The sequence below is a fragment of the Candoia aspera genome, chromosome 1 (genome assembly GCF_035149785.1).
Source record: "Candoia aspera isolate rCanAsp1 chromosome 1, rCanAsp1.hap2, whole genome shotgun sequence".
Lineage (NCBI taxonomy): Eukaryota > Metazoa > Chordata > Lepidosauria > Squamata > Boidae > Candoia > Candoia aspera.
This window is the reverse complement of record NC_086153.1, coordinates 174,679,486-174,704,195: the sequence shown is the minus strand read 5'-3', so window position 1 is coordinate 174,704,195 and position 24,710 is coordinate 174,679,486. Positions and strand designations below refer to the sequence as shown.

Here is a 24,710-nt window from a genome sequence, read left to right as displayed (position 1 = left end):
TATTCTCTTTCTTTAGAATCTCCTGGCAAGGATATTGGCCCCACCCTGGGTTTAAAAAAGTCAAGTTCCCTCGAAAGTCTCCAGACAGCTGTTGCTGAAGTAAAAAAGAATGAGCTTCCATTCTATAGGCCAAGGCCTCACATGGTCCGTGGTCGGGGATGTAATGAGAGTTTCCGAGCTGCCATCGATAAATCTTATGATGGACCTGAAGACATGGCAGAAGGTAAATATCTATGTTGTCCTATAAAAATGCATCAGTAAAATCTGATTTCAATGAAGAGTTGAATCTAGTATTGCATATATAACCATAGTTTTGTATGGAACATTACTGCAGATTATCTAGTTATGGAACTATATTGAGATTCACGTATTGAGCCCTAACCTGTCATCTTTGAAAACATGGCTGGAGGTCATATATTGATCTGATCAATGAGTAGATACTCCTTTTCTATCTTGGTATACGGTATATTGTTGGACAGCTCTGTCATATTCCAATATGATCACAGAAGACTGGCTCAATTGATGCATATATCTTGTCTTCTTCCTGAAAGCCATTGGTGCTATCTGTATTAGGTCATTTCTGAATCTAGGTTTGAATAGTGTGTGTATATTTCTATTTGCATGTAAAGCCTTGATAGACTTGGTGTCAAGCATATGACCGAATATAATAAGTAGTGAATAATATGAACAACAGTATCCAGTTAGATTTAGCTGTCCATATTTTATGGTCTCTTTAATACAAAGAATCAAATAAAAGTCTGTTATAATCCTACCTCTGCAGTTCTGACAGGTTTACTGGAAATGTCTTTGGTTTGCCATTTATAGAAAGTAGTTTTGCTTATACACATTAATTAGAAAATATGTGTGTAGCCTATAAGGCTATCTTCTGTACATACTGATTACTTTTCTTCCTCTGCAGATGGTCTGTCAGATAAGAGCTCTCTTTCTGGTCCTGATGGTCAGCACTTTGCAAAAGCCTTTCACATGAATTCTGAATTAGAAGATGTGGAAGGGAAGACAAAAAAACACAAGACCAAAGAAAAATTGAAAGTAAAAGAAAAAAATAAAAAAGTTAATCTCAAGAACAAATCGAAGATCAGTGAAAAGGACAAAAAAGAAGAGAATGACAATCCTGAAAGAAAAACAAAAAAGAAAAGTTTGGGTGCTATGTTAAGGTAAAAGGTCTTTTTTATATTTCTTATTGATCTTATGTTAATTTGAACTTTATTTATTTGGCCTGAGGCCCCTCAGTGAGGTTGAGCACAAGTCAAGCACTGTATCCACTGAATGACATTTAGTAAAAATGAACACTATATATGTTAATTTTGCTAATACATCAGTTAAACTGCATATTAGAAAAGGAGTATGTATTTTTCAACATGTACTTGTCAATTATTTTGTTAGCAGTTATGCCCTATTTTTCCTCAAAAAGAACTAAAGAGAGGTTGTAACAAATAAACTATTGGTTTTGGAGCAAGCACACTGAAAGCAGTGAGATTTGATTTAGTCAAGTGTGACTTAAGTCCTACTGAGTTCAGTGGGATTGCTTTTAGGATGACCAGTTCTGATTCAACCTTATTCTCTTTAAAGTTCTTAAGTAGCATAGTAATATAAGCCACATGAACTAAATATTGTTGAATGAAAAGTAAAGATGTCCTTGTGTGGAGCTCTTCTTTTATTGACTGCATCCATGCAGCTTTCTTGGGAGTGATTATGGAAGTGGTTTGTCATTGCTGCCTTGTGACATTTTTTTTTTACTTCATTATCTGAGAAAAGGTAGAAAAGAGGATCCTAGCCAAACTCTTCCAGTTAATAAAAGGGACAGAGAAGCTCAGAAGTGATTATAGATTACATGGCAGACAATATTTGCCTATGCTGACACTGGCATCTTCTGCTTCTGGCAGCAGATGTTTTGGAAGTCACCTACTCAGCGTTGTATAGAGGTTATGAAATGTCTGTTTTCCCAGAATATGGATTTGCTGAATGCTTTTAGTTGTTTCATTTTACACCATTTTTAAGTTGATTGATTTTTCTTCTCTAGTATCTGCTTTAAATGTTAGCCATTCAACACCCCTTCATGAATTCTTGAACATTTAATTGGCAAGTTTATTTCTGAATGCCCTGCCACTGTCATGGGTAGAGGTAAACATGAGAAGTCTTTGAAAACAGAGAAGGAGAAGTGTTCTGAGCCTCTGAGAGAACCCCAGAAAAGTGTGGCCAAGTCTGTTCTCTTCTCCAGAAGAACATCCAGAAGGATGTGACATAAGCATTAGATACATTGATAATATTTTTTGAGATTTTAAAGATACTATTTTGTGTTCCTGTACTTCTTATTTCATTTTATTCTTCAAATTAAAGGGAAGAACTTAACAAATTCGTCTTCCATATCCTGCAAGAACAACAAACCTCTTTCATCAGACTCTCAGCCCAATTATATTTGAGTCGGCATAAAAAGGCACTTTACTGTTAGTAAAGTTTCATGTCATCCATCTCTGTAGGCTATTCAGAATGCTAAAAGGTATCTATTGAGCTGGACCAGTTACCAAGCTGTATGAAGTGTTTCAGATTAAGGCAGTGGTGGCTATGTACCTGCAGGCCTCAGATGTTACACTGGAGATTGTTTCTTCTACCACTATACATATCATGCTGTATGAACTGTAGGAAATGCACCCTGCATATTTCTATAGAGGAATCTTCCAGATGTCTTTTGACAACACCTACCAATGAAATTAGGGTTGGTGTAAAGATGGCAATCCATTTGTCATTTCTTAATGCTTACCTATGTATAGGTAAAGGTAAAGGTTTCCCTTGACGTAAAGTCCAGTCGTGTCCGACTCTAGGGGGCGGTGCTCATCTCCGTTTCTAAGCCTTGGAGCCGGCGTTGTCATAGACACTTCCGGGTCATGTGGCCAGCATGACGACTCGGAACGCCGTTACCTTCCCGCCGAAGCGGTACCTATTGATCTACTCACATTTGCATGTTTTCGAACTGCTAGGTGAGCAGGAGCTGGGACGAGCAACGGGAGCTCACCCCACCGCGCGGTTTCGAACCGCCGACCTTCCGATCGGCAGCTCAGCGGTTTAACCCGCAGCGCCACCGCGTCCCTACCTATGTATAGCACACGTCTTATTCATTCATAAAAATGACATACGCTTCAGTTGGCTGGATTGGATAATGGGTATTAATTTCTTCATTTTGTTGTTGGACAAAAAACATTGCCATCCTGTGTTTCTTTACCAAAAAGCCAAAACTTTACCCTCATTTTCTTTAGTTAAAAGTTTAGTTAAATGAAAGCTGGACTTTTTAAGTCACCAAGAGTATGTGGCATCTGTCATAGTATACTGTTGCTCTGTGGCTTGATCCCAGAGCAGTTGTTAAAGGCACAGTGTATAATAAATGCAATTTGACTGTGGCTCAGTTATTACCTTTTTCAGATAGTGGTTGTAAAATTTCTGGGTTTACCCTTCACTTTTTATGGGTATAAAGGTACGTTAGCTAATGGACTGCAGCCATACCTATGAAATTTTTATAGCTAGCTCCCTATAGGCAACCAATAGACAAGGGTTGTGGCGTTCAGCTTTATAAAGTATAGACCAACTGTGTACCAGGCAATTTCCGTAGAAGGAAGAAAAGGATAACTGTGCATGTGAAATGCAGTCTCTTACTATATCGTCAGTCAGGGTAAAAAAAAAATTAAAACAGTGTTGGAGTAGATCCATATTTTTTCCACTAGTCCAGTGAGCTTGATTACACTGGCGGATGTTGCAATGGCTACATTGCTTGTCAAACTTTACTATATACCAGAGTAGTATTTCAGTAGAAAGTTGTTTTATATCAGCAGTGCAGGGAAATTAATAAAGTACCTACGTGCTAACCATTATTTTCTTTCTGTAGAAGTATTATATTTTCTTACCAACAATTAATCTTAGACTATTTACTCTCATTTTCACAGTATGAACCATTTTGTCTCCTAATTTGCCTACATTGCTTTGAGCTAAGCATCTCAACTATTTTAATGTTTCATTTTAGCTCGAGTCAAGAAACATTTTCATTACTTAATTAAGACATTCTTTGCAACTGTACTTTTTTGACCAGCCATGTTGACTGTGTAATCACCCTGCTGAGGAGGCAGTTTCACTCTGCCTAACTTCTACAGCCCTAAATCAAGAGAAACGGGCTTCTAATGAGCCACTCATGCTCTGTATGTCTAGCCAGGTATGCCTAACCAGGCTGCCAGAAGTGGCATCAGGTTTGAAAGTGCAAACCATCTCTTCCAAAAGTATTTGCAGACCCTCTTATTTCCCCCCTACACACAAGATTCAGTATCTCATCTATTTCTTAGTTCATCCATCTTATGAAATTAGTGTCGGGTGCTACACCCACAGCCATCTACACCAAATGCAGTTCTAGAAAAGGACCCCAGTGCCTGCTTATGTGAGTATCCACATAGGTGTGTACACATTTTCTTTCTCCTGGGCCTTAGGTCATTCTTGTTAGTACTATTTAAGTTTGGAGGGAAAATTATAGAAATAAATGTCTGTAGTGCTACTGCAAAAAGGGAATTAAATTATCAATAGAATGTGGTTAATTCAGTGGTGATGAGCTTCCAGTCTAATAGGCACTGGTATAATGATCTGGTATCCTGATGTTTCACCAGCAACTGTGCTGGCATCTTCAGAAGCAAAAGTGATCTGCTCTGTAGTATACTTCTTCAGGGAACTGAGCAGGAGCTGACTGAGCTCTTGTGTGTATAAAGGAACTAATCTCTAATTGGACCATGTCATTAGAATTCTGAAAAGGCAGTTTCACAGTGAAGGACCAATCAAAATTTCAAGATTTCCAGTGACATGGTCTAATTAGAGTTCCTGCTCAGTTGCCTGATAATTAGACCACAGATAATCAGATCACTGACAATTAGACCATGCCCTATTAGCCTGGAAGCTCATCACCATTGGATTGACACTGGCCATGAAAGCCCGCATCAATATATAGAACCTAGTTAGTTATGCAAGGACTTTATTATACAATTTTTCTTTTCTTTTAATTTTTTAAAATTGTTTTTAATAGTGGAATACAAATAACTCCCAGCACCACCATCACAACCTCCAACAACAACAACAAAACAGTAGTGGTTATACAATAATAAAAGAATCTATATACATTTTTGGTGATTAAAATAAACTAAACATAACAAAAGAAAAGAAAAGGGGGGGGGAATTAGTAAAAGAAAAAAAATCCATATATTATCAATATAGAATCCTTAATCTTATAACTAAATCTAGATTGTATGGAAACATGTTACTTAATCTTCTCATTTTTAGAACATAACTAATACTTTTCAAAAATAGGTAACAGATTCATAGCCTGAAACCATTGCTTGGAATCTGGAGGATAAGTTTCTTTTGGCCTTGATAGAGTCTAAGGTCTTCATAAAATGATGTTTCCATATTTTAGGAATATAGTTTAATATCACATTTACATTTTTACAATATTTCTTTCCAAAGACAAAACTAAATTGTATGAGTTAAAGAACCTCAAATTTCTTACAATGCCGCTACAAAAAATCTGATGTCGAACCCTTTTTAAACATTCTTTGAGGGATAGACACAAATAATACTTTTCTGATGGTGTTACTTCACTCTTAAATCGTAAGAAGTATGTTTTACATTTCTTAAAACCTAGACCCATTGATTTTTCAAGATTGTATAATACAATTCTTTGTTATACTGTATAGTTCAGATATGTAACTGATGCTAACTTTTTTTTTTAAAAAAAAATCCTGATAAAATTGCTGGTTTCACTTCAAGCATTCCATCATTCAAGGATCCTAGGCCTGCAGATATCTCCGAGGCTACTAAAGCATCTGGGCCATACTGTTTAGTCACTATATGTTTCAATTGTATATATTGCCAGGCAGATGTTACAGATAAATCATATTCAGAACACAATGTCTCAGACTTTAAAACAGCCATTATAAATAAACCGATTTAAGGTATTGCCCAATAGAACATCTTCCCCACTATCTTAAGTTTGGATTATTTCACAACATTGATTTTTCACACAATTCTGGGTCAAAACCTACCACTGAAACTATGTCTATTAGCTTTCAAGGCCGGAAGCAAAGATCCCTGTTTAATATACTTGGATCCTGAACCTTGCCAAGATTTGAAAGAGGTGACCCATTTGTTCTCCAAAGAAGCCCAAAGAGGGTTAATAAAAAAAATCCCATTGCAGAAAAATATAGATGTTAAAATGGAAGTCCAATGGTACAATTGAAAATCTGGTAGGTTAAAGTTCCCTTTACCATAAGGCAACCTCACTTTGGCCAAAGATATTTGAGGGGTTTTGGCACGCCATGGATATTTTTCTCAGTAGTTTGCCTAACTGGATAAAGTACTTGATAGGAATAAACATTGGAATCACTCTTAATTCAACATATTTTGAGAAAAATATAAACAAAAGCATATATACATTCTGTACAAACTGAAAATCCTAATTTCTTATAGTAGTCTATAGTATAATATACGTAGTAGTCTCTAGTAGTCTTGGCGTAGATCCCATAAGCAGCAAATTAAGCTTTTTCCAATTGTTAGTGCAACCAGATTATAAATTTCAATAATATTTGGTAATGACACTACATAATTATTCGAAATGGCCATGATATCCTCAACATACACAAATATAGTAGTTTCAATCTCAAGTGCCAGTATACCCTTAATACCCTGCTATTTATTTATTTGATTGATTGATTGATTGATTTATATGGCGTGCAGCAATAAAAACAAGATAATAGATTCTGTCTCTACATAACTGACCATTATTGGCCTGAATTCCAGATACATATTTTGTTGTTTTTGTTGTTTCAACCAGTGAGCCATTAATTGTCTGGCTTTCTCTTCTGATTCCCAATAGATCTGAATAATGCATTTCAAGGAATATTCAAATTTTTCTGAATGTAGTGGCCCCAATTTAACCCTATCTGCTATAAATATTTGATATAATTCATCTGTGGGGTTTTATGTCATAAGAAAATGTGAGTATTTCTTTTCCAGGTGTATGAGATTAAAATCTCTGTCTTTTTGCTGGGGTGATAGCAGTAGTGGATCCACAAATTAATACCTTAAGCCCATCCCAGAGGATTAACATATTGGTAGAGTCCCTATTTCTGTTTGAAAAACAGCAAATTTCTTCATGATATATTTCACAAAAGGAGGCCCTCCTGTAAGAGAAATATTTGAATACCATCTGGAATTAGCTGATTTACGATTTTTAAATTTCAGAATAAGAGTCAGTGGAGTGTGGTTTGAGATTGCAGTATTGAAGAGTCAACAACTTGATTGACCAAAGCAGAAGATTTTTTTAAAAAATAATCTAAACCAATTTTGATGTGCATTTATACCCACTGTGTTTTACTGAGTTCAGATTAAGGGACAGATGGGAGAATTAATAGGAAAATGGGCACATGTTATTTCTCATACTGTTTAGAAAAATCCATGGGGTACTTTATGATACCCACTTCTTATTTCTCCTGAAATCTTGTTAGTCACTCTTAAAGATAAAGGGAAAACAGCATATGTACTGAGGTTTATTTAACCAAGGCAAGATTGACACTTAATGAAAGAGAGGGAGTTGGAGGAAGTCTAAGACATTATTTGGCAACCTTCTGATGCCAGTGAGCCCAAATTTGGAAAACCACCATTTTGTTGTAGAATAATGGCTGTTACAGTGATTTGATGAGTCAGAAAATGACTGGTCTAGTGGAGAATGTAAAGCAACTATTTGTCAGAATGCAAAGAAATTAGGTTGCTCCATGATATTTAATTTAATTAATTTTACTTATTTTCTATCCCACCTTTATTATTTTTCTAAATAACTCAAGGCAACAAACATACCTCATACTCCTTCCTCCTCCTATTTTCCCCACAACAGCAACCCTGTGAGGCGGGTTAGGCTGAGAGAGAGGGACTGGCCCAAGGTCACCCAGCCGGCTCTCATGCCTCAAGCGGGACTAGAACTCTCAGGCTCCTGGTTTCTAGCCTGGTGCCTTAACCACTAGACCAAACTGGCTCTCTATCCTTTATTTATTTGTGTGTGTGTGTGTGTGTGTGTGTAGGTAGGTAGATAGGTAGATATAAATATAGATATAAAGGTATCTTTATATCCTTTCTATCCGACTTGCCTTTCCCCCTGGAGGGTTCTATCATCTCAGCTTGACTTTGTTTGTTTTTCTGGGTAAACTGGGCAAACAAAGCAGGAGTTTTATTTTCTAAAAATGCCAAAATATTTTTGTGGGTCAAGAGGTATTCTTTGAAATAAACATCATACCAGAGATCAGGCCCTTACTGTGCAGCATGCTAGCTTCCCATTTATTGGTTTTTAATAATTAATTTTACAAATTGAAGTTAGGTATGAGAGGTATCCTCACAGGTCCCATACTGTATATTCTTAGTAATGAGGATGATTGTTCATGTATCTTTAAAACATAACATTTGAAAGTACAAATAGCTTTCAATCCTTTGCACACTGTTCACACCATTTTTGATCCTTGGTTTCAGACTTGCAAGAATTATAGGAACTGCAAGAGTATTTCCTCTTTTTTAGGCAAATTCCTAAATCATTGTCGTCCTTGTCATTATCATTATCGTTATTTTTCTTATTATTCTTATTAAATAATCTGAAGACACTATTGTTGCAACATTGAATAGTGATTCAGATTACAGTGTTTAGCCTGAAATACATTGCTGAGAATCCCAGTGGAAACAGACATACCATTTTCTTCAACTTCCTGGGCATTTTAAGGAACACTGAAATTTTCAGGAAGGAAACAACACAGAAAGAATTAGAGGGAGATCAAATGTCTTTTTAACATCTGCTTTGATGGGAACAAATTCGCTGTTACCAAAAAACAAACAGTCCTTACTATACGTTTATATCAGAGAATTCACATAGTTTTGTTCATGAGTGAACGTGACAGTCATAATATCAAATGTAGCATGCTAACATCTTTACAGTTTTATTTGTGCTTAATAAAATGCATATAAATGAGGGAAAAAATAACTGGCTAGAGAAAATAGCTTTGAATAATATCAGCACAAATGTGTATACCGTGAATTGGAAAAAAATTGGAGGAATAGAGGGAATTCTGTTCCTTCCCATTATGAGTGTAAAAGGTGAAGAATTGAGTCGTCACTTGCTAGTTCAGGGATGAGCAAAGCATCCATCCATCCATCCATCACCTCAATTGTGAGTGACTCTAGATGGCTTGTAGAATAAGATTAAAGCTCTCATTTAAGAAATAGTAAAAAAAAGGGTATGAGGGCGATCCAGCTGCGACTTCTATCACCCCATTGATCGCCAGGGTTGATTCGGCTGATATGGCTGACTAGGCAGGTGCTCCCTTCCTCCCACACTGCCCCATATGTGTCCTTCCTGAAGCTGCATGCTCAGTGGAATAGGACAAGCATCACAGACAGAAGGAGGGTACCAAACTTCAGTCAAGGGTTAATTATAGCTGCACTCCCCTGCTGGAACCTCCAAACATGCTAAAACAACAACAACTACAATAAAATACACAGCGCTTATCAGGGAGGTATAGCTAAGCAAATGCATTTCCATCCAACCACCATCAGGGAGCCAGTTGCTACACCCTATCCCAGGACCAGGTGGGAAAGCCAGGTTTTTACAGCTTTACAAAAACTCAGCATGGTCAGGGCCATGTGGACCTCAGGGGGAGTGTTCTTCCACAGAGTGGGAACAACTACAAAGAAGGTGCGTCTCCCAGGTGCCACAAGATGACACAACACTGCTGAACAGTTGGGACCTGAGCACTGATTTTACTACTCAGGCAGAAATAACAAGAGAAGTTTGTTCTCCTACCTATTTGACTACAAGCACGTTTTAGCCTCAAGGTGCTGCGGAAGGACTTTTTCACAGGCTGCTCATTTTCTACTCTTTGTGAAATAGCCTGGGCTTGCTGATACAAGCAACTACCTCCACCAATAATGATCAACCAATGTTTGGAAGCATCTAGTTCCCTGAAATTGGCTTATGGAACAAGGAAATGTTATAGTTGTAATGGAACCCCTAGTCCCCTGTTGTGCAGGCTCACAGTTTGTCCTCAGGTAGATTAATGCAAGGTAAGCCCATCCCTCCATACCTAGAGGAATATAGCCTGATCCCTCTCAGGCTTGCATTTTCCATTTGGAAGCATGGGAGGACAGGTAATGAAAGGTAGATCTTCCTTTTGGTTACTGGTTACCTGTTAATATTATTTTTTATTATTTTAATCAGTTCAGTCATGTCCGATTCTCCTTGCAGTTTTCTTGGCAAGGCTTTTCTTGGTTTGCCATTGCCTCCTTCCTAGGGCTGAGGGAGAAGGACTGGCCCAAGGTCACCCAGCTGGCCTTGTGCCTAAGGTGGGACTAGAACTCACTGTCTCCTGATTTCTAGCCTGGTGCCTTAACCACTACACCAAACTGGCTCTCACCTGTTAATATAATAGCTGTTTAATTATAAAACAAAGTAAAACGAAAACTAAGAAAACTAAATAAAAATGGCCGTACATCATGAAATAAGTATCACCGATTTCATTGATTTTAGCTTTTGACGCTTTATTTCTGAACATAAACATGTATATTTCCCTAAATGTTTTTAGTGTAGGCATTATGGGTGCTACTTTGAACTGCATGTTTGAATGTTTAAGTGAATATGAAGTAGATGTTCCATTTTTTATAAATACATCACATATTCAAGCAAATTTAAGCACTGCGGTAACTTTAAATCTTCAGCATGGTAGTGCCAGTGCTACCGTGAGTCACATGAAAAGGTTGAGTAGTCAGAGATGGTTTAGTACTGCAGTTGTAGAGTCAAGCTGAAATTTTACTCTTAAATTATGAGATGAATCCTTTGAAACATCTAGCCACTGAGCAGTGCAGTGGTGGCATTAACATAGAATCCTTCTACTAGTATTGGATTTGTTTTCCTTTGCCCAACCTCCAGTTTGTTCTATTCATTTCAACTGAAATTTACAGTAATAAAGCTGTAATCCTGGACAATGCTTAGAGAGAGAGAGAGAGAGTCAGAGTCTTATTAGGAATCTTGTCAGTTTTGCAGGAAGGCCTCAGTGTGAGTTGTTTAATTTCTTGATTTATATGAGAAGTAGATTTTACCTACTGGATGGTGAAAAACGATTTGACATGCAGCTTTGAGCGAATAACTGCCTTTAGTCCTTACTTGCTATAATAGCATGGGATTTGTTCTCTTACAGATCCTGATTAGAAATTGCTATTGCAAATATGTCTTGTAGAGATACTCCTTATTTTATAGAGATTTGTACAGAACTGTTGGAGGAATTGCACTGCTAGGCATTTTGTGATGCCTGCTCAACTGAGAATCACATCAGATTTTAGAAATGTGTAAAATAAGCTTTAAAAAAGTTGCAGTGGAAAAAAAATGCTTATACCAGACGTAATTATAGATTTCTCCTGGAAAAAAAAAGTTTTACATTATCAGAATAATTCTTATTTCATCACTAGATTCTGAAATGAAGTCAGAAATAATTGTAATAAATCTCATACATAGAACCAGTTTTATTTTTGTGGCACTTCATATTCCACTGTTTTTGAGTTGGCCTGCATATTAATATATGAGTGTTGTATGTGATTTCTGGATTATGGCTGCCCATATCTATAAGAAAGTCCTCATTTGAATTAATGTGAGCAGGCAAATATTACAATAGCTTTCAATCAGATGTTCTCCCTCATTCTCTTTCATGCTGTATTCACACATTTGTTTTAATCATGAGTTGTTGAATACGTTAGTTTGAATCTCAAGGACAAGCAAAAAGATATCATAGTTTGTTCTTCCCAATCTTAGTCTCTTTCCCCACCTTACTTCTTCCACTTTCTTGCTAATAGCTTTTGTATGGGTCATAGGCTGGCTTCAGAGAGTTGGGAACTAGTCTTGAGTATCTTTTGCTGCTCCAGCCAAATTGACCCCATCCCTGTTTTATAGGCCTTTGTTATTTGTGATTTACTATTTTAAACTGTATCCCAGTTTTTCATTGGGTGGTCTGAATTAAGAGGAAGGCTTGATTCTTTCTACAGGTGGAGAGAGTAGGGACTGCATGTACCTTGGGGAAAATGCATTACAGAGTTTAGGAGTGATGGTGGAGAGTCCCAGGGGAGATGGGGCTCTGAACCTGAGAGGTACTTTGAGCAGATGCTTCCTGCTGAGCTTAATGCCCAGAAAGATTCCTGACACGACTGGTGATCTTCCTGGTGCTTAGGCTCTTAGAAGAAGAGAAAAGTGGTAAGACTTCTTGGTACACCTAAGAGGATATTTTTTTCTATGAAGTGTTAAGTACCATGCAGTCATAAGCAAGATTTCCCCTGCAACAGATCTAGGGTAAAAGAATCAAGCCATTGTAAGTTATAACAATTTTAGAAATAGCAACCAGGATATCCAGCAAGGTTTTAAATTGTGCTTTCAACATCTAGTCAAAGGGTTTAGTAAAGTAGAGAAAGGTTCCTTCAAATGTTTCTCTTCTTGCAAAGCAGCAGCAATTTTATTTAAGCTGGACTGAGAAGGTAGGCAATTTCAGGTGAGGGGGAAAAATATACTGCTAAGCAGCAGGTGGAATACCATCAAAAGTTGTTTAGCTGGGATAGGGAATCTGAGGCCCATGCATTTAATGTGCCCACAGAAACCATACTCTTTGAACGGCATGGAGCAAAATGAAACATCAGCCTATGGCATCATTTTTATTTCTAAGAATGCCCCTGAGCTCCATGTAAGTCCCCTAAGCATTTTAAATAAACACACATTCCGAGTAGCTACAACCCTGTGTTCTATCTGAAAGTGTGCCCAGCTGTCCAGAAAAAGAAAATAAACTGGGATAGTAAGAATCATTTTGGAGTGGGAACTAGGAAAGGTGTTGGGGAATAATTGTATTGGTTTGCTTTCTGGTAAATGGATGCCTTGTGACTGCTCACACCTGCTATTGTGGCCATTTTGTGAATATGGAAACTTTTTCATCACAGCCAGCTCAGACTCCCCCAAAAACTGTTTCCACAGCTTAGATTATGCAGAATATTTATTTTCTAGCACTTGCCACAGATCTCTTTAATTTTGAGAGCATGGTATCAAATACGTGGTAGAGCCTGCCCTGTGGAACAGCATCCCCCCAGAGATTTGGGTGGTCCCAACCCTCTTAGCCATTCACAAGGCATTGAAGACCTGGCTGTTTCCCCAGGCATTTGGGTCAGGTGGGTAGATGATCTCTGTTGGTGATGTTTTTTAGGGGTGAGTGGGGTTATTGAGAGGAACTTTGCTATAAAATTAGATATACAACAGACCAAAGTTTAGCTTAATGAAGCACTTACACCTGAAGCTTAATTATCCTTGGGCACCAGGGGTTATAGGCTGTGCGGTTTTTTGTGTTTTAATTAATTATCCTTGGGCACCAGGGGTTATAGGCTGTGCGGTTTTCTGTGTTTTAATCCTTGTAAGCTGCCTAGAGTCACTTGTGTGAGATACATGGCTATACAAATCAAATAAATAAATAAGGCACAATAAACCAAGAATAAGCCAGAATCCTAAATTCAGGATTTATAAAACAAAAACAATTCATGACTTAACATTGTGGTGTAGCAATCAATATAAACTTTATTTATCTGTTTGTTTGTTTGTTTTTATAATTCCAATTTCTACAACCACTCATGACTTTGGGTGGACCTCTAGCTGTTGGCGCACACAACAAGCACATAATAGTGTAATAAAGAATAGTTTTTTCAAGGAAAACATTCTAAAGAAGCAGAAAGAAGCAGATTGTGTGAGGAAGGGGAGAGAAGATATTTGAACATAGAATCAGTGCTGCCATTTTCTTCCTGGCCCTGTTCAGGTAAGTGCATACAGAAACTGGGAGAGAGGCAATACATCTTTCCATTTTGTGATTGCTGATTTTCTGTTCTCTTGCCAGCTAAACTATGAACTCTGTATTGCATTTTGTTGTTGTTGTAGTAGTTAAAATATATTCCAGGAAAAAATTATCAAAATGCATTTTAACTGCTATAAAATTAGATATACAACAGACCAAAGTTTAGCTTAATGAAGCACTTACATCTGAAGCTTAATCACTGTTGGAAGCCTGCATGCAGTGTTCAGCAAAGAAACTCAATAAATGCCTGTCTGTCCTATAAATATGTTATCTACCTTTTTTTTTGCCTGAATCTTTATTAAGGCAGTATATTTGACAAAAAATGAGAAAGGATTGATAAAGCCAAAATAGAAACATTTAGCTCAGCTTCTGTGAAACAGTATATTATGTTGAATATTCTGTTTCCATGCCATTTAAACCCATAATTCTAAGAAATAGAGTAGGCTGGAGTTATGGTGGTCTTTCTTGCAGTGTTCAGAGTTCTTTTTATAACTAAGTAGCAGTTAATTTCTGAGAATGCTATATCAAAATAGATATCTGTACTTCAGAAGCCAAACTGCACATAATGTACTTACCAAATATATATGAGAAGTGGAAAGGTTCTTTTTCCCTGAGTTGTGATGCCTCTCCACAAAGGTAGAAAAACAGGATTCTTTTAACCTCTGCCAAAATCTGTAAAGTACCCAGCCCACTTCATAAATCTATTTCTTATAAATATGCCCTTTATAAATATATTTTTAGATTCCTAAAAACTTCTTCAATCATAAATGAAAGAGGAAGTACAGAAAAGAAAATAAACATAAATTTATTCAACATCTGCATATAGATAATTAAAGCCATGAGATTTAATTAAAAACTACAGAATAGCTGATGTTCTCAAGAATAAAGCATCTTGCTTCAAGCAGATATTTGTGGAATATTCATGGGGATTTTAAGGAAAAAAATAAGAACAAATGAGCTCGTTTCAGCTGGTTCAATGAGAAAGGCCAGAGACTGTTTGCAGTGCGCTGTGAATGATCTTATGATCAGTTGAACTGACTGCACTTCAGAAGAATTAGATGGAACCAACATACAGCAATCCACTTGACCAACTAGCAAAAAATTCATTGCAAAACTTATTTAAGTTATTCTGTAAATTGTACATATGACTTTATGGCTGAACCAAAATATGTTCTGGATTATCTAGCTGAGGTTTTTGCAGGAAGCCTACCTCCAAAAGCTGGGGTTTTAGAAGTTTTTCCAGCTGTCGAACCTGTTTAAAAAAAATGTCATGAACACATATGCAGGCTTCTTCCAAGTCTGTTTCTTCCCAACTCCTCCTCTAGCTCAGTGTAAATACAGTACACAATCTTGGAATAGTGCATCGTCCCAATCCTTGGGATGCACATATTAAGCAAAATCAATAAATGGCTCAAACATGACCCCTGCAGAGAACTCCTTTTTGTTGTTGTTTATTCGTTCAGTCACTTCCGACTCTTCCTGACTTCATGGACAAGCCCACGCCAGAGCTTCCTGTCAGTCATCGCCACCCCCAGCTCCCCCAAGGTCAAGTCCGTCACCTCTAGAATATCATCTATCCACCTTGCCCTTGGTCGACCCCTCTTCCTTTTGCCTTCCACTCTCCCTAGCATCAGCATCTTCTCCAGGGTGTCCTGTCTTCTCATTATGTGGCCAAAGTATTTCCGTTTTGCCTTTAATATCATTCCCTCAAGTGAGCAGTCTGGCTGTATTTCCTGGAGGATGGACTGGTTTGATCTTCTTGCAGTCCAAGGCACTCTCAGAATTTTCCTCCAATACCACAGTTCCAAAGCATCTATCTTCCTTCTCTCAGCCTTCCTTATGGTCCAGCTCTCGCAGCCATATGTTACCACGGGGAATACCATTGCTTGAACTATGTGGACCTTTGTTGTCAGTGTGATGTCTCTGCTCTTAACTATTTTATTGAGATTTCTCATTGCTCTCCTCCCAAGGATTAAACGTCTTCTGATTTCCTGGCTGCAGTCAGCATCTGCAGTAATCTTTGCACCTAGAAATACGAAGTGTTTCCCTTTTTTGGTATGGGGATATAAGTTGATTTTTTCCAGTCTGATGGCCATTCTTGTGTTTTCCAAATTTGCTGGCATATAGCATGCATTACCTTGACAGCATCATCTCGCAAGATTTTGTACAGTTCAGCTGGGATACTGTCATCTCCTGCTGCCTTGTTATTAGCAATGCTTCTTAAGGCCCATTCAACCTCACTCTTCAGGATGTCTGGCTCTAACTCACTGCCCACCCCGTCAAAGCTACCCCCGATATTGTTATCCTTCCTATACAGGTCTTCCGTATATTCTTGCCACCTTTTCTTGATCTCTTCTTCTTCTGTTAGGTCCTTGCCATCTTTTTGATCATACCCATTTTGGCCTGGAATTTACCTCCAATGTTTCTAATTTTCTGGAAGAGGTCTCTTGTCCTTCCTATTCTATTGTCTTCTTCCACTTCCGCGCATTGCTTGTTTAAAAATAATTCCTTATCTCTTCTGGCTAACCTCTGGAATTTTGCATTTAATTGGGCATATCTCCCCTTATTGGTTTTGCCTTTTGCTTTCCTTCTTTCTTGGGCTACTTCTAGTGTCTCAGCAGACAGCCATTTTGCCTTCTTGGTTTTCTCTTTCTTTGGGATGTATTTTGTTGCCGCCTCCTGAACAATGTTGCGAATTTCTGTCCATAGTTCTTCCGGGACCCTATCTACTAAGTCCAGTCCCTTAAATCTATTCTTCACCTCCAATGCATATTCCTTAGGAATATTAGTGAGCTCATACCTAGCTGATTTGTCGGTCTTCCTTAATCTCTTTAGTCTTATCCTAAATTGTGCAATAAGAAGTTCGTGATCTGAACTACAGTCAGCTCCAGGTCTTGTTTTTACCGACTGTATAAATGTCCACCACCTTTGGCTGCAGAGGATGTAGTCAATCTGATTTCGGTGTTGTCCATCTGGTGAAGTCCATATATAAAGCCATCTCTGAGGTTGTTGGAAGAGAGTGTTTGTTATGCAGAGTGAGTTGTCTTGGCAAAATTCTATCAGCCTATGTCCTGCTACGTTTTGTTCTCCCAGGCCATGCTTACCTGTAATCCCAGGTGTCATTTGACTGCCCACCTTAGCATTCCAGTCTCCTGTGATGAAAATAACAACTCTTTTAGGCGTATTGTCCAGTAGGTGCTGCAAATCCTCATAGAACTGGTCCACTTGAGCTTCTTCAGCATCTGTGGTTGGGGCGTATATTTGGATCACTGTGATGTTAGATGGCTTGCCCTGAATTTGAATTGAGATCATTCTATTGTTTTTTGGATTGTATCCAAGCACTGTTTTAGCCACTTGACTATTAATTATGAAGGCTACTCCATTTCTTCTGTGGTCCTCTTGTCCACAGTAGTAGATCTGGTGGTCATCTGATGTGAAGTGGCCCATTCCAGTCCATTTCAGTTCACTGACGCCCAAAATGTCTATCTTTAATCTTGACATCTCACCAATAACCACATCCAATTTGCCCTGGCTCATAGATCTTAATTCCAGTTTCCAATGGTGTGTTGATCCTTAGAACATCGGATTCGCCGTTCACCACCAGCACCGTCGGCCGCTAGCCGTTCTTTCGGCTTTGAGCTAGCTGCGTCATCACGTCTGGGGCTAATTGAACTCAGCCTGTGTTCCTCCCCAGTAGCATTTTGACCATCTTCTGACCTGGGAGTCTCATCTTCCGATGATATACCGGCATCTCTCTGGTTGTACTGATCCATTTAGTTTTCATGGCAAGAATACTGGGGTGGGTTGCCATTACCTTCCCCAGGGATCATATTTAGTCTGACCTCTCTGTCATGACCTTCCCGTCTTGGGTGGCCTTCATGGTTTAACTCATGGCATCACTGAGGTGCTCAAGCTCCAGCACCATGACAAGGTAACGATCCTTTGCTGAAGAGAGAACTCCTATTCAACATTATTTCTATGTTTAAAAAAATCAAGTGGGTACAAGTGGAATTAGAGCAAAATATTGTAGTACATAATACTTCTGTTTAGAGTAGCAGTCAATTATGTTCCATTTTCCATTTTTCCCTTTCCAACTGTTATCTACAGTTGTCATTACACTGTTTTGGGAAGGGAACTTTCCATGTCCAAATTTCTTGTACCTCTTTTGTGTTGTTCATATGGGCACCCATAATGAAGTATACTTAGATAAAACGGATACTAGATGGAATTGTAGATAAGAACTGGATTCAGTGGCCTGATCCAATGATTGCTTTGAAAGAAACTAGTTATCAGCATAGGACATACTGATAAGGTATGTCTTTACACCAGCACTGCATTACAAATCTGCCAAAATAGTTAAGAATTTTACAAAGAATTTGTAATTGCAAATTACATAATAAATAAAGGATTGGTTGAGAAAAATAATGAAAACTTATTAAAACGGACCTTCACATTCAGAACATCAAACTTCCAATATAAGGAATGACAGACCCAGTTTAGCCAACACAGGTAATATATATATTTAAGCTCTAAAATGAACAGTTCAGAAATTCTGCATGTACTTTTTAATCTCATTTATGAAATCATTACTATTAATACTAAGAACTTTATCTTATGACAATGTTATTGGAACCTTGAGCAGAGCCAGGGGGAGTTTTAAATGAATTCTGGTTATGATCCAGTAATAGTGTGCAATAATATGCCATCAATGAGCTGCTCCCTCATAATCTTGGAGGATTGGGAATGAAATTTTTATATAGCCTATGTATTTTTTAGTAATTCATTGCTTTAGCTTACTATCTTCAAATTTGAAGATTAAAGTTGAATTGAACTTAAACAGAATTGTGTATTGGTTTATAAATAGTCCATTGCTTAGAGAGCCAGTTTGGTGTAGTGGTTAAGGTACCAGGCTAGAAACCAGGAGACCATGAGTTCTAGTCCTGCCTTCGGCACAAAGCCAGTTTAGGGACTTTGAGCCAGTCACTCTCTCTCGGCCGTGGGAAGGAAGCAGGAACGAACCATTTATTTATTTATTTATCTATCAAATTTTATTACCACCCATCTCTCCCAAAAGAGGGACTCTGGGCAGTTTCCAAAAATCTTGCCAAGAAAACTGCAGAGACTAGTCTAGGCAGTTGCCAGGAGTCAAGACTGACTTGAAGGCACAAAATAAATAAAACATTGCATGGAAAGACCAAGGAAAGGTTCAACCACATGACAAAATTCTGAGTCACTTGTTGAGAAGGGCAGCTATAGAAATCAAATAAATAAATAAATAAATAAAAATTGTTGTACACCGCCCAGAGTCACCTTGTGTGAGATCGGCAGCCATATAAGGGTGAGAAATAAATAAATAGATAAAATCTATCAACCAAGCCCTTCAAAAGATTTTGTTTGAATGCAAATCCATTGTGGTTAACATGAACAGATAATAACAATGTGCAGAGGGAGGTAATGAGCCTGAAAATACTAAAAAAAAAAAATTCTAACTCAGCTACAGTATCCTACTAAAATGCTAGGTCAGTTGTTCACATTAAAAATAGTCGGATGGTTGTTGTTATTGATCAAATAGAAGAAAATGAGAATCTCTAAAATTATTCCAATTTAATACCAACATATGAAACCAATTATTATTCACCAGGAATACAATAAGGAATGAGTGATCTGAGTTCTGTAATGATCCCAACTTGTTCTATGAATATAATATAATAAAACAGAAAACACAAAGTTGTTAACACCTGTTCATAGATGCTAAAACAATGCAGAATCTCTATTGTTTTGATCAATTTTGGATGAAAACAGTATTCTTTTCAGTGGAATTCAGTGCCATTCTATTTTATATCTTATAGTGGCTGATGCCCAACTTTCTGATATGGTCATTTGACTAATCAATAAAGTTATTCATTATTAGCACACATTCAGAACAGAAGATTAATTGTGACCCAGTAGAATTATACTGAAATGAAACAAATTAGAAGAATGTTTTATACTTATGGCCCCAAATATACAGAGGAGTTCAAAGTGTTCCATATCATGGTTACTTCTCTTTTCTGTCCTATGCACACATTAGGTTATAAGTCATGCTAGCTGAAGTAAATGACCCATATCAAAAGTTAATGAGTAGACACCTACATTTGATAAACAGCTTCAATCATATAGCTTCTATAGTACTTCCAAAGCATATATAAGAAGAGGAAACAACTGTGTACAAACAAAAATAAAACTCCAATATGTTTAAATAATCTCTCAGATGACCTAGATACAGTCAACTACCACATGAAATGATAATCATAATCTGGTCTTCTGGCTCTTTCCAAAATAAATACCAGTGAGATTCCACCTCTCCTGACCATTTTACCCCCTCCAGGCTGAACTTTTTAGTCACAGCAGTTCCTGAAATATTGCCTACAATACTTCCCATAGAGGTTGCTCCTGCTGGAAAGAAATACAGCCATCCAAAACGCTTCTAGTAGACCAATATCCGTGTTTGATTATGGGTAGCCATGAACCCCTTTTTTGGAATACAACCCTCAATTTCCCTGGCCCTTGTGGAAAGAGTCTCTCTCAGAAGTGAGATGGCCCCATTTTTATAAAGCAGTGAAAATTAAACTCTACCACGGGGCTTTTGAAGGCTGATGTTGCCCATGATTGAGTGGGTGCTTATATTGTTTTATCATTTTATTTCTAAATATTTGGTATGTTTTATTGTTTTTGTCTTATTGTAAACTGTCATGAGCATAAGATTCAACAGTATTAAAATGTGATAAAATAAATTTATTTAAAATAAATACAAAGGCTGTGTAGTCCAAGTTTGTTTAAAAATAAAGAACCAGAATAAGATAGAGCAGAGACAAGGCCAGGAAATTGTCCACCAACAATTTGCATCGTCATTGTCAATAGACAGATCAGTAACTTGATCAGTCTTGAGTTCTGTAGGTCTCTCTCTTTCTCCTCTCTCAATAATATAAATACACATATGTTGTCTCTGTTTTTGTCTCTTTTTGGAGTGATTAATTTTTCAGATGTATAGAAATCAATATCCTAAAATACAGAATGTGGATCCTTGATTTGATATGCAGTATATATTTTGCTCACAGTGACACAATGACTGTGTGTTCACGTAGATTTTACACAAAGACTTCCTAAATAAAACGTTGCAGCGTGCTTGTTCAAATTTAAACAGATGTTCTAAATTGACAGGGATTTGGGGAGGGGTAATTTTCTCTCAGATGTGCTTGGATGAAGAGACGAGAAGGTGAATTAGACTTTTACTTTCAATTGACTTGGCATAGAACTTTTGAAGTTGATGGAAATGTTGCAGATGGTGTGTCTTAACAAGTCCCTTTCTACTGGAAAATCTGCTCCTGGGTTTAGTGATTGAACGCTCTCTTGTGGAAACGTCTGTTTCTCTCTGGCACATCAGGAACACTGCATTTCAGTCCTACATGTGTTTATACATCTTTCCATTAGCACATACACAAATCACTAATTCAATTGCTCCTTCCCCTTATAGAAACAGCAGAAATAATATATAAATCTATAAATCTATTTCCCTCCCTCCCCCCCCCACAAAAACATCTAATTATTTCCTTCCTATCACTATTCTATATATTTCTGTCTAACAAAAATCAAATTATAAAAACATATAAATTGTCCACTTTTATCATTAATAATACTACAACACTTAACCCTATTAAACCTAAAAAACAATTATTATTCTACCTTATAGATGCCTTATAAATCTTATAAATCAAACAAACCTTTAAAAAATCCAGTCAAACCATTAAAGAAAAATGAAGTCATATAAGCCTTAATATCAGACCAAATGTATATTCTTAACTTTTTTTATCCCACATCAAAATAAACCAGAACGTTTACTTGTCTCCATGTTACACATAAGGCATTTTTCATAAAAACATCAAACAGCCCAACTGCCCCCTTAAAAAGTCAAACTCCTCAGTAGAAATCCTCCCACAAAGCAAAACCATTTTGTTCCCAAAACAATCCCTTAGAGGGGAAAAAAAATCAGTACCTTGCAAGTCAGACTGTAACTCCTTCATCACCAAAGTGTATTCATCGCCTTCAAAGAGTTCACTGTCAGGAGAAATACCTTGCTTTTGATAGAACTCTTCCTCTCCCTCCAGAGCGTCCACAAGCAACTGACACATTTTACAGCAGGTTTTTTCTAAAATATCCCAAGTATCTTGCAGAATAACTTGACGGGTATCATGGAAATTCTCTTTGAGATCACAACGAAACCCAGAACAAAGCTCTGAGAAAATTTCCTTAAGGTCGTCCATCTTCCAGGCAGTGGATTATGGCGCCCCCTGGATACTTAGCTTGCAGAGTCCGGAACTAATGGGTTGATGAAAGGCTTCTGAAAGTTGAGTGATACTGACAAAAGAGATAGTATCCTAACCAGCAGCTGCGGCCCCCAAAGACAGTAGATAGAAAAATTGAAGACTCAAAACAGCAAAGTCAACGTGTAGGAGATTATTAAATTCTTCAAATTAAATACAGAAATAGTAACGGGGAGATGATTATTTATTGTCAGTCCTCCTTAAAATTTAAATGGGAAGTAAGCCAACAATTAAAAAAAGTTTTAAGATTAATCCAGAAATAACAATAAGCACCAAGAGATTTGTTTCTTCTTGCTGTGGAAAGCCCCTCTTTGGGTACAAAAACTTAAAAAATATATAAATTGGGTGATTTAGAAGTGGGAAAGGCTCGACCTAGTGTCCCATTAGGCTGCAGTGTGGTCTGGAAAATGGTGGCATCCCCGACTCCTCTTGCCTGTTACCAGATTGACACAACGCTGTTTGCGGTCCTCAGGCTACAAGGCAATGTTCTGGAGTACAAATGGGATATTCCAAGTGTTTTCTGTCCATGAAAATGCTCTAGAACATCAGGAAAAGCCTGCCTGCGCCCCCACAAAAATCCATGCTGTCAGGTCTGCTCGCTGAGCTCTCAAGCAAAGCTGTTCAGTCGGCCATATTCCCACCTTCATTTACAGTATTACATTAATAAGCAAAATTTATACACAGTTATATATAACAGGTTTTTCAATTTGATAATGGAGAAATCTGCATTATTTCATATTTTTAATCTTTATGGCAGAGAAATCTTAGCTGAATCAAAACTGTGTACTAATATATGCATTATATATGTATGTATGTATGTATGTATGTACAGTACATGTATAGAGCGAGATTTGTACATTTCTGTAAAGGTCTGAGGGCTTAAAGTGCAAATTGGGAAGGTTTGCATATAGTATTCTACCCCCATCATCCACATGATCCTGTAGTCATTTGTTGAACATCCTTTAATTTGGGTTCCTTCATTGAGAAGAGGTTGTACTTTTCTAACTTTATGATTGCTTTATTCCAAAGTGGCAGACCCAAAGTGCTTCAGAACTATCGATGATGATATTCATGAAGTGTTATAATCCCATATTTTTGTTGTATGTTGCATTTGTGGCTTCAGCATCTACTGTGGCTAGTATGCGATTTTCTGTGAGTTTATTTATAGCTTTTACTTTCTCATAAGGTAAAGGTAAAGGTTTCCCTTGACGTAAAGTCCAGTCGAGTCTGACTCTAGGAGGCGGTGCTCATCTCCGTTTCTAAGCCTTGGAGCCGGCGTTGTCCATAGGACACTTCCGGGTCATGTGGCCAGCATAACGCCGTTACCTTCCCGCCGAAGCGGTACCAATTAATCTACTCACATTTGCATGTTTTCGAACTGCTTGGTGTGCAGGAGCTGGGATTAACAATGGGAGCTCACCCCGCCGCACGGTTTCGAACCGCCGACCTTCCGATCGACAGCTCAGCGGTTTAACCCGCAGCGCCACCGCGTCCCTTACTTTCTCATACAAGTTGCATATTTTATGTAATTTACAGTGTGGATGGCAGTTGGATAGAGTCCATATATTCAGGTATTTCTACTGTGATTGTCCAGTTCCTTGGTAGATATTCCTGAGGTATGGTCAGTAGAGGTCTTGTGAATCTTCAGGAAGTTCCTTCATTATAAGGAATGAAGTTCCTTCATTCTATAAAATGATGTGCTAGAGATTAACTCTTAGCCTCACCTGTAATCTGTACTGCAGGAGGTTGATATTGGCTGCTGTCTAGTTGCATTATCTTTCTGTCTGTCTCCTGCAAATCATAACAATCCTGCCTATTTTTTTTACCTTTTGTCCATCATACTTCTTTCTCATGAGACTTTTCTTCATTGATCAGATGAAGTGGATATGATCCCCAAAAGCATATAGTGAAAATAGATGCGTTGGCTTCTAAGGTGCCAAAGAAATTCTCTCCCCTTCCTCCTGCCCCACTATATATTCAGAGGAACATGTAAAGAGAGCCAGACACTCATCTACTGTCATGTATATCTCAGGAGAGGAAAAATATTATACAACTACTGCTGCTGTTATGGTCCTTCAAGTCAATCCTGACTCCTGGTGACTACAGAGACAAGTCCATGCAGTTTCCTTGGTAACATTTTTGAAGTGGCTTGCCAGTGTCATCTTCATATGGCTGAGAGAGAATGACTGTCCCAAAGTCACCCAGCTGGCTTCTAACTACTCATCTGTAATTTAATTTTTCCTTTCTTCCTTATCCATCAAGAAATATCAAAGTGAACCTCTATTTTCTGAAGCTCATCATCAGTATCAGTCAGATCTTCTCTTTCTATTGATCTCTGTATGTTATATTATATTGCAGTAGTATGATTTATTTCTTTATTCTACTTTTGTATCACCCAGTAATAGGAATTCTC

At 37.7% G+C, this 24,710-nt stretch overlaps 1 protein-coding gene across 1 annotated transcript in view; it reads left to right on the top strand.

The window, feature by feature from the left end:
• PARD3B (par-3 family cell polarity regulator beta) overlaps positions 1-24,710 on the top strand; it is a 569,932-nt gene that overhangs the window by 321,980 nt on the left and 223,242 nt on the right. Inside the window, exons 17-18 of the mRNA XM_063317964.1 lie at positions 17-223; positions 920-1,175. Of these exons, the coding sequence (XP_063174034.1) occupies positions 17-223; positions 920-1,175 (463 nt within the window). The remainder of the gene's footprint in view (positions 1-16; positions 224-919; positions 1,176-24,710) is intronic.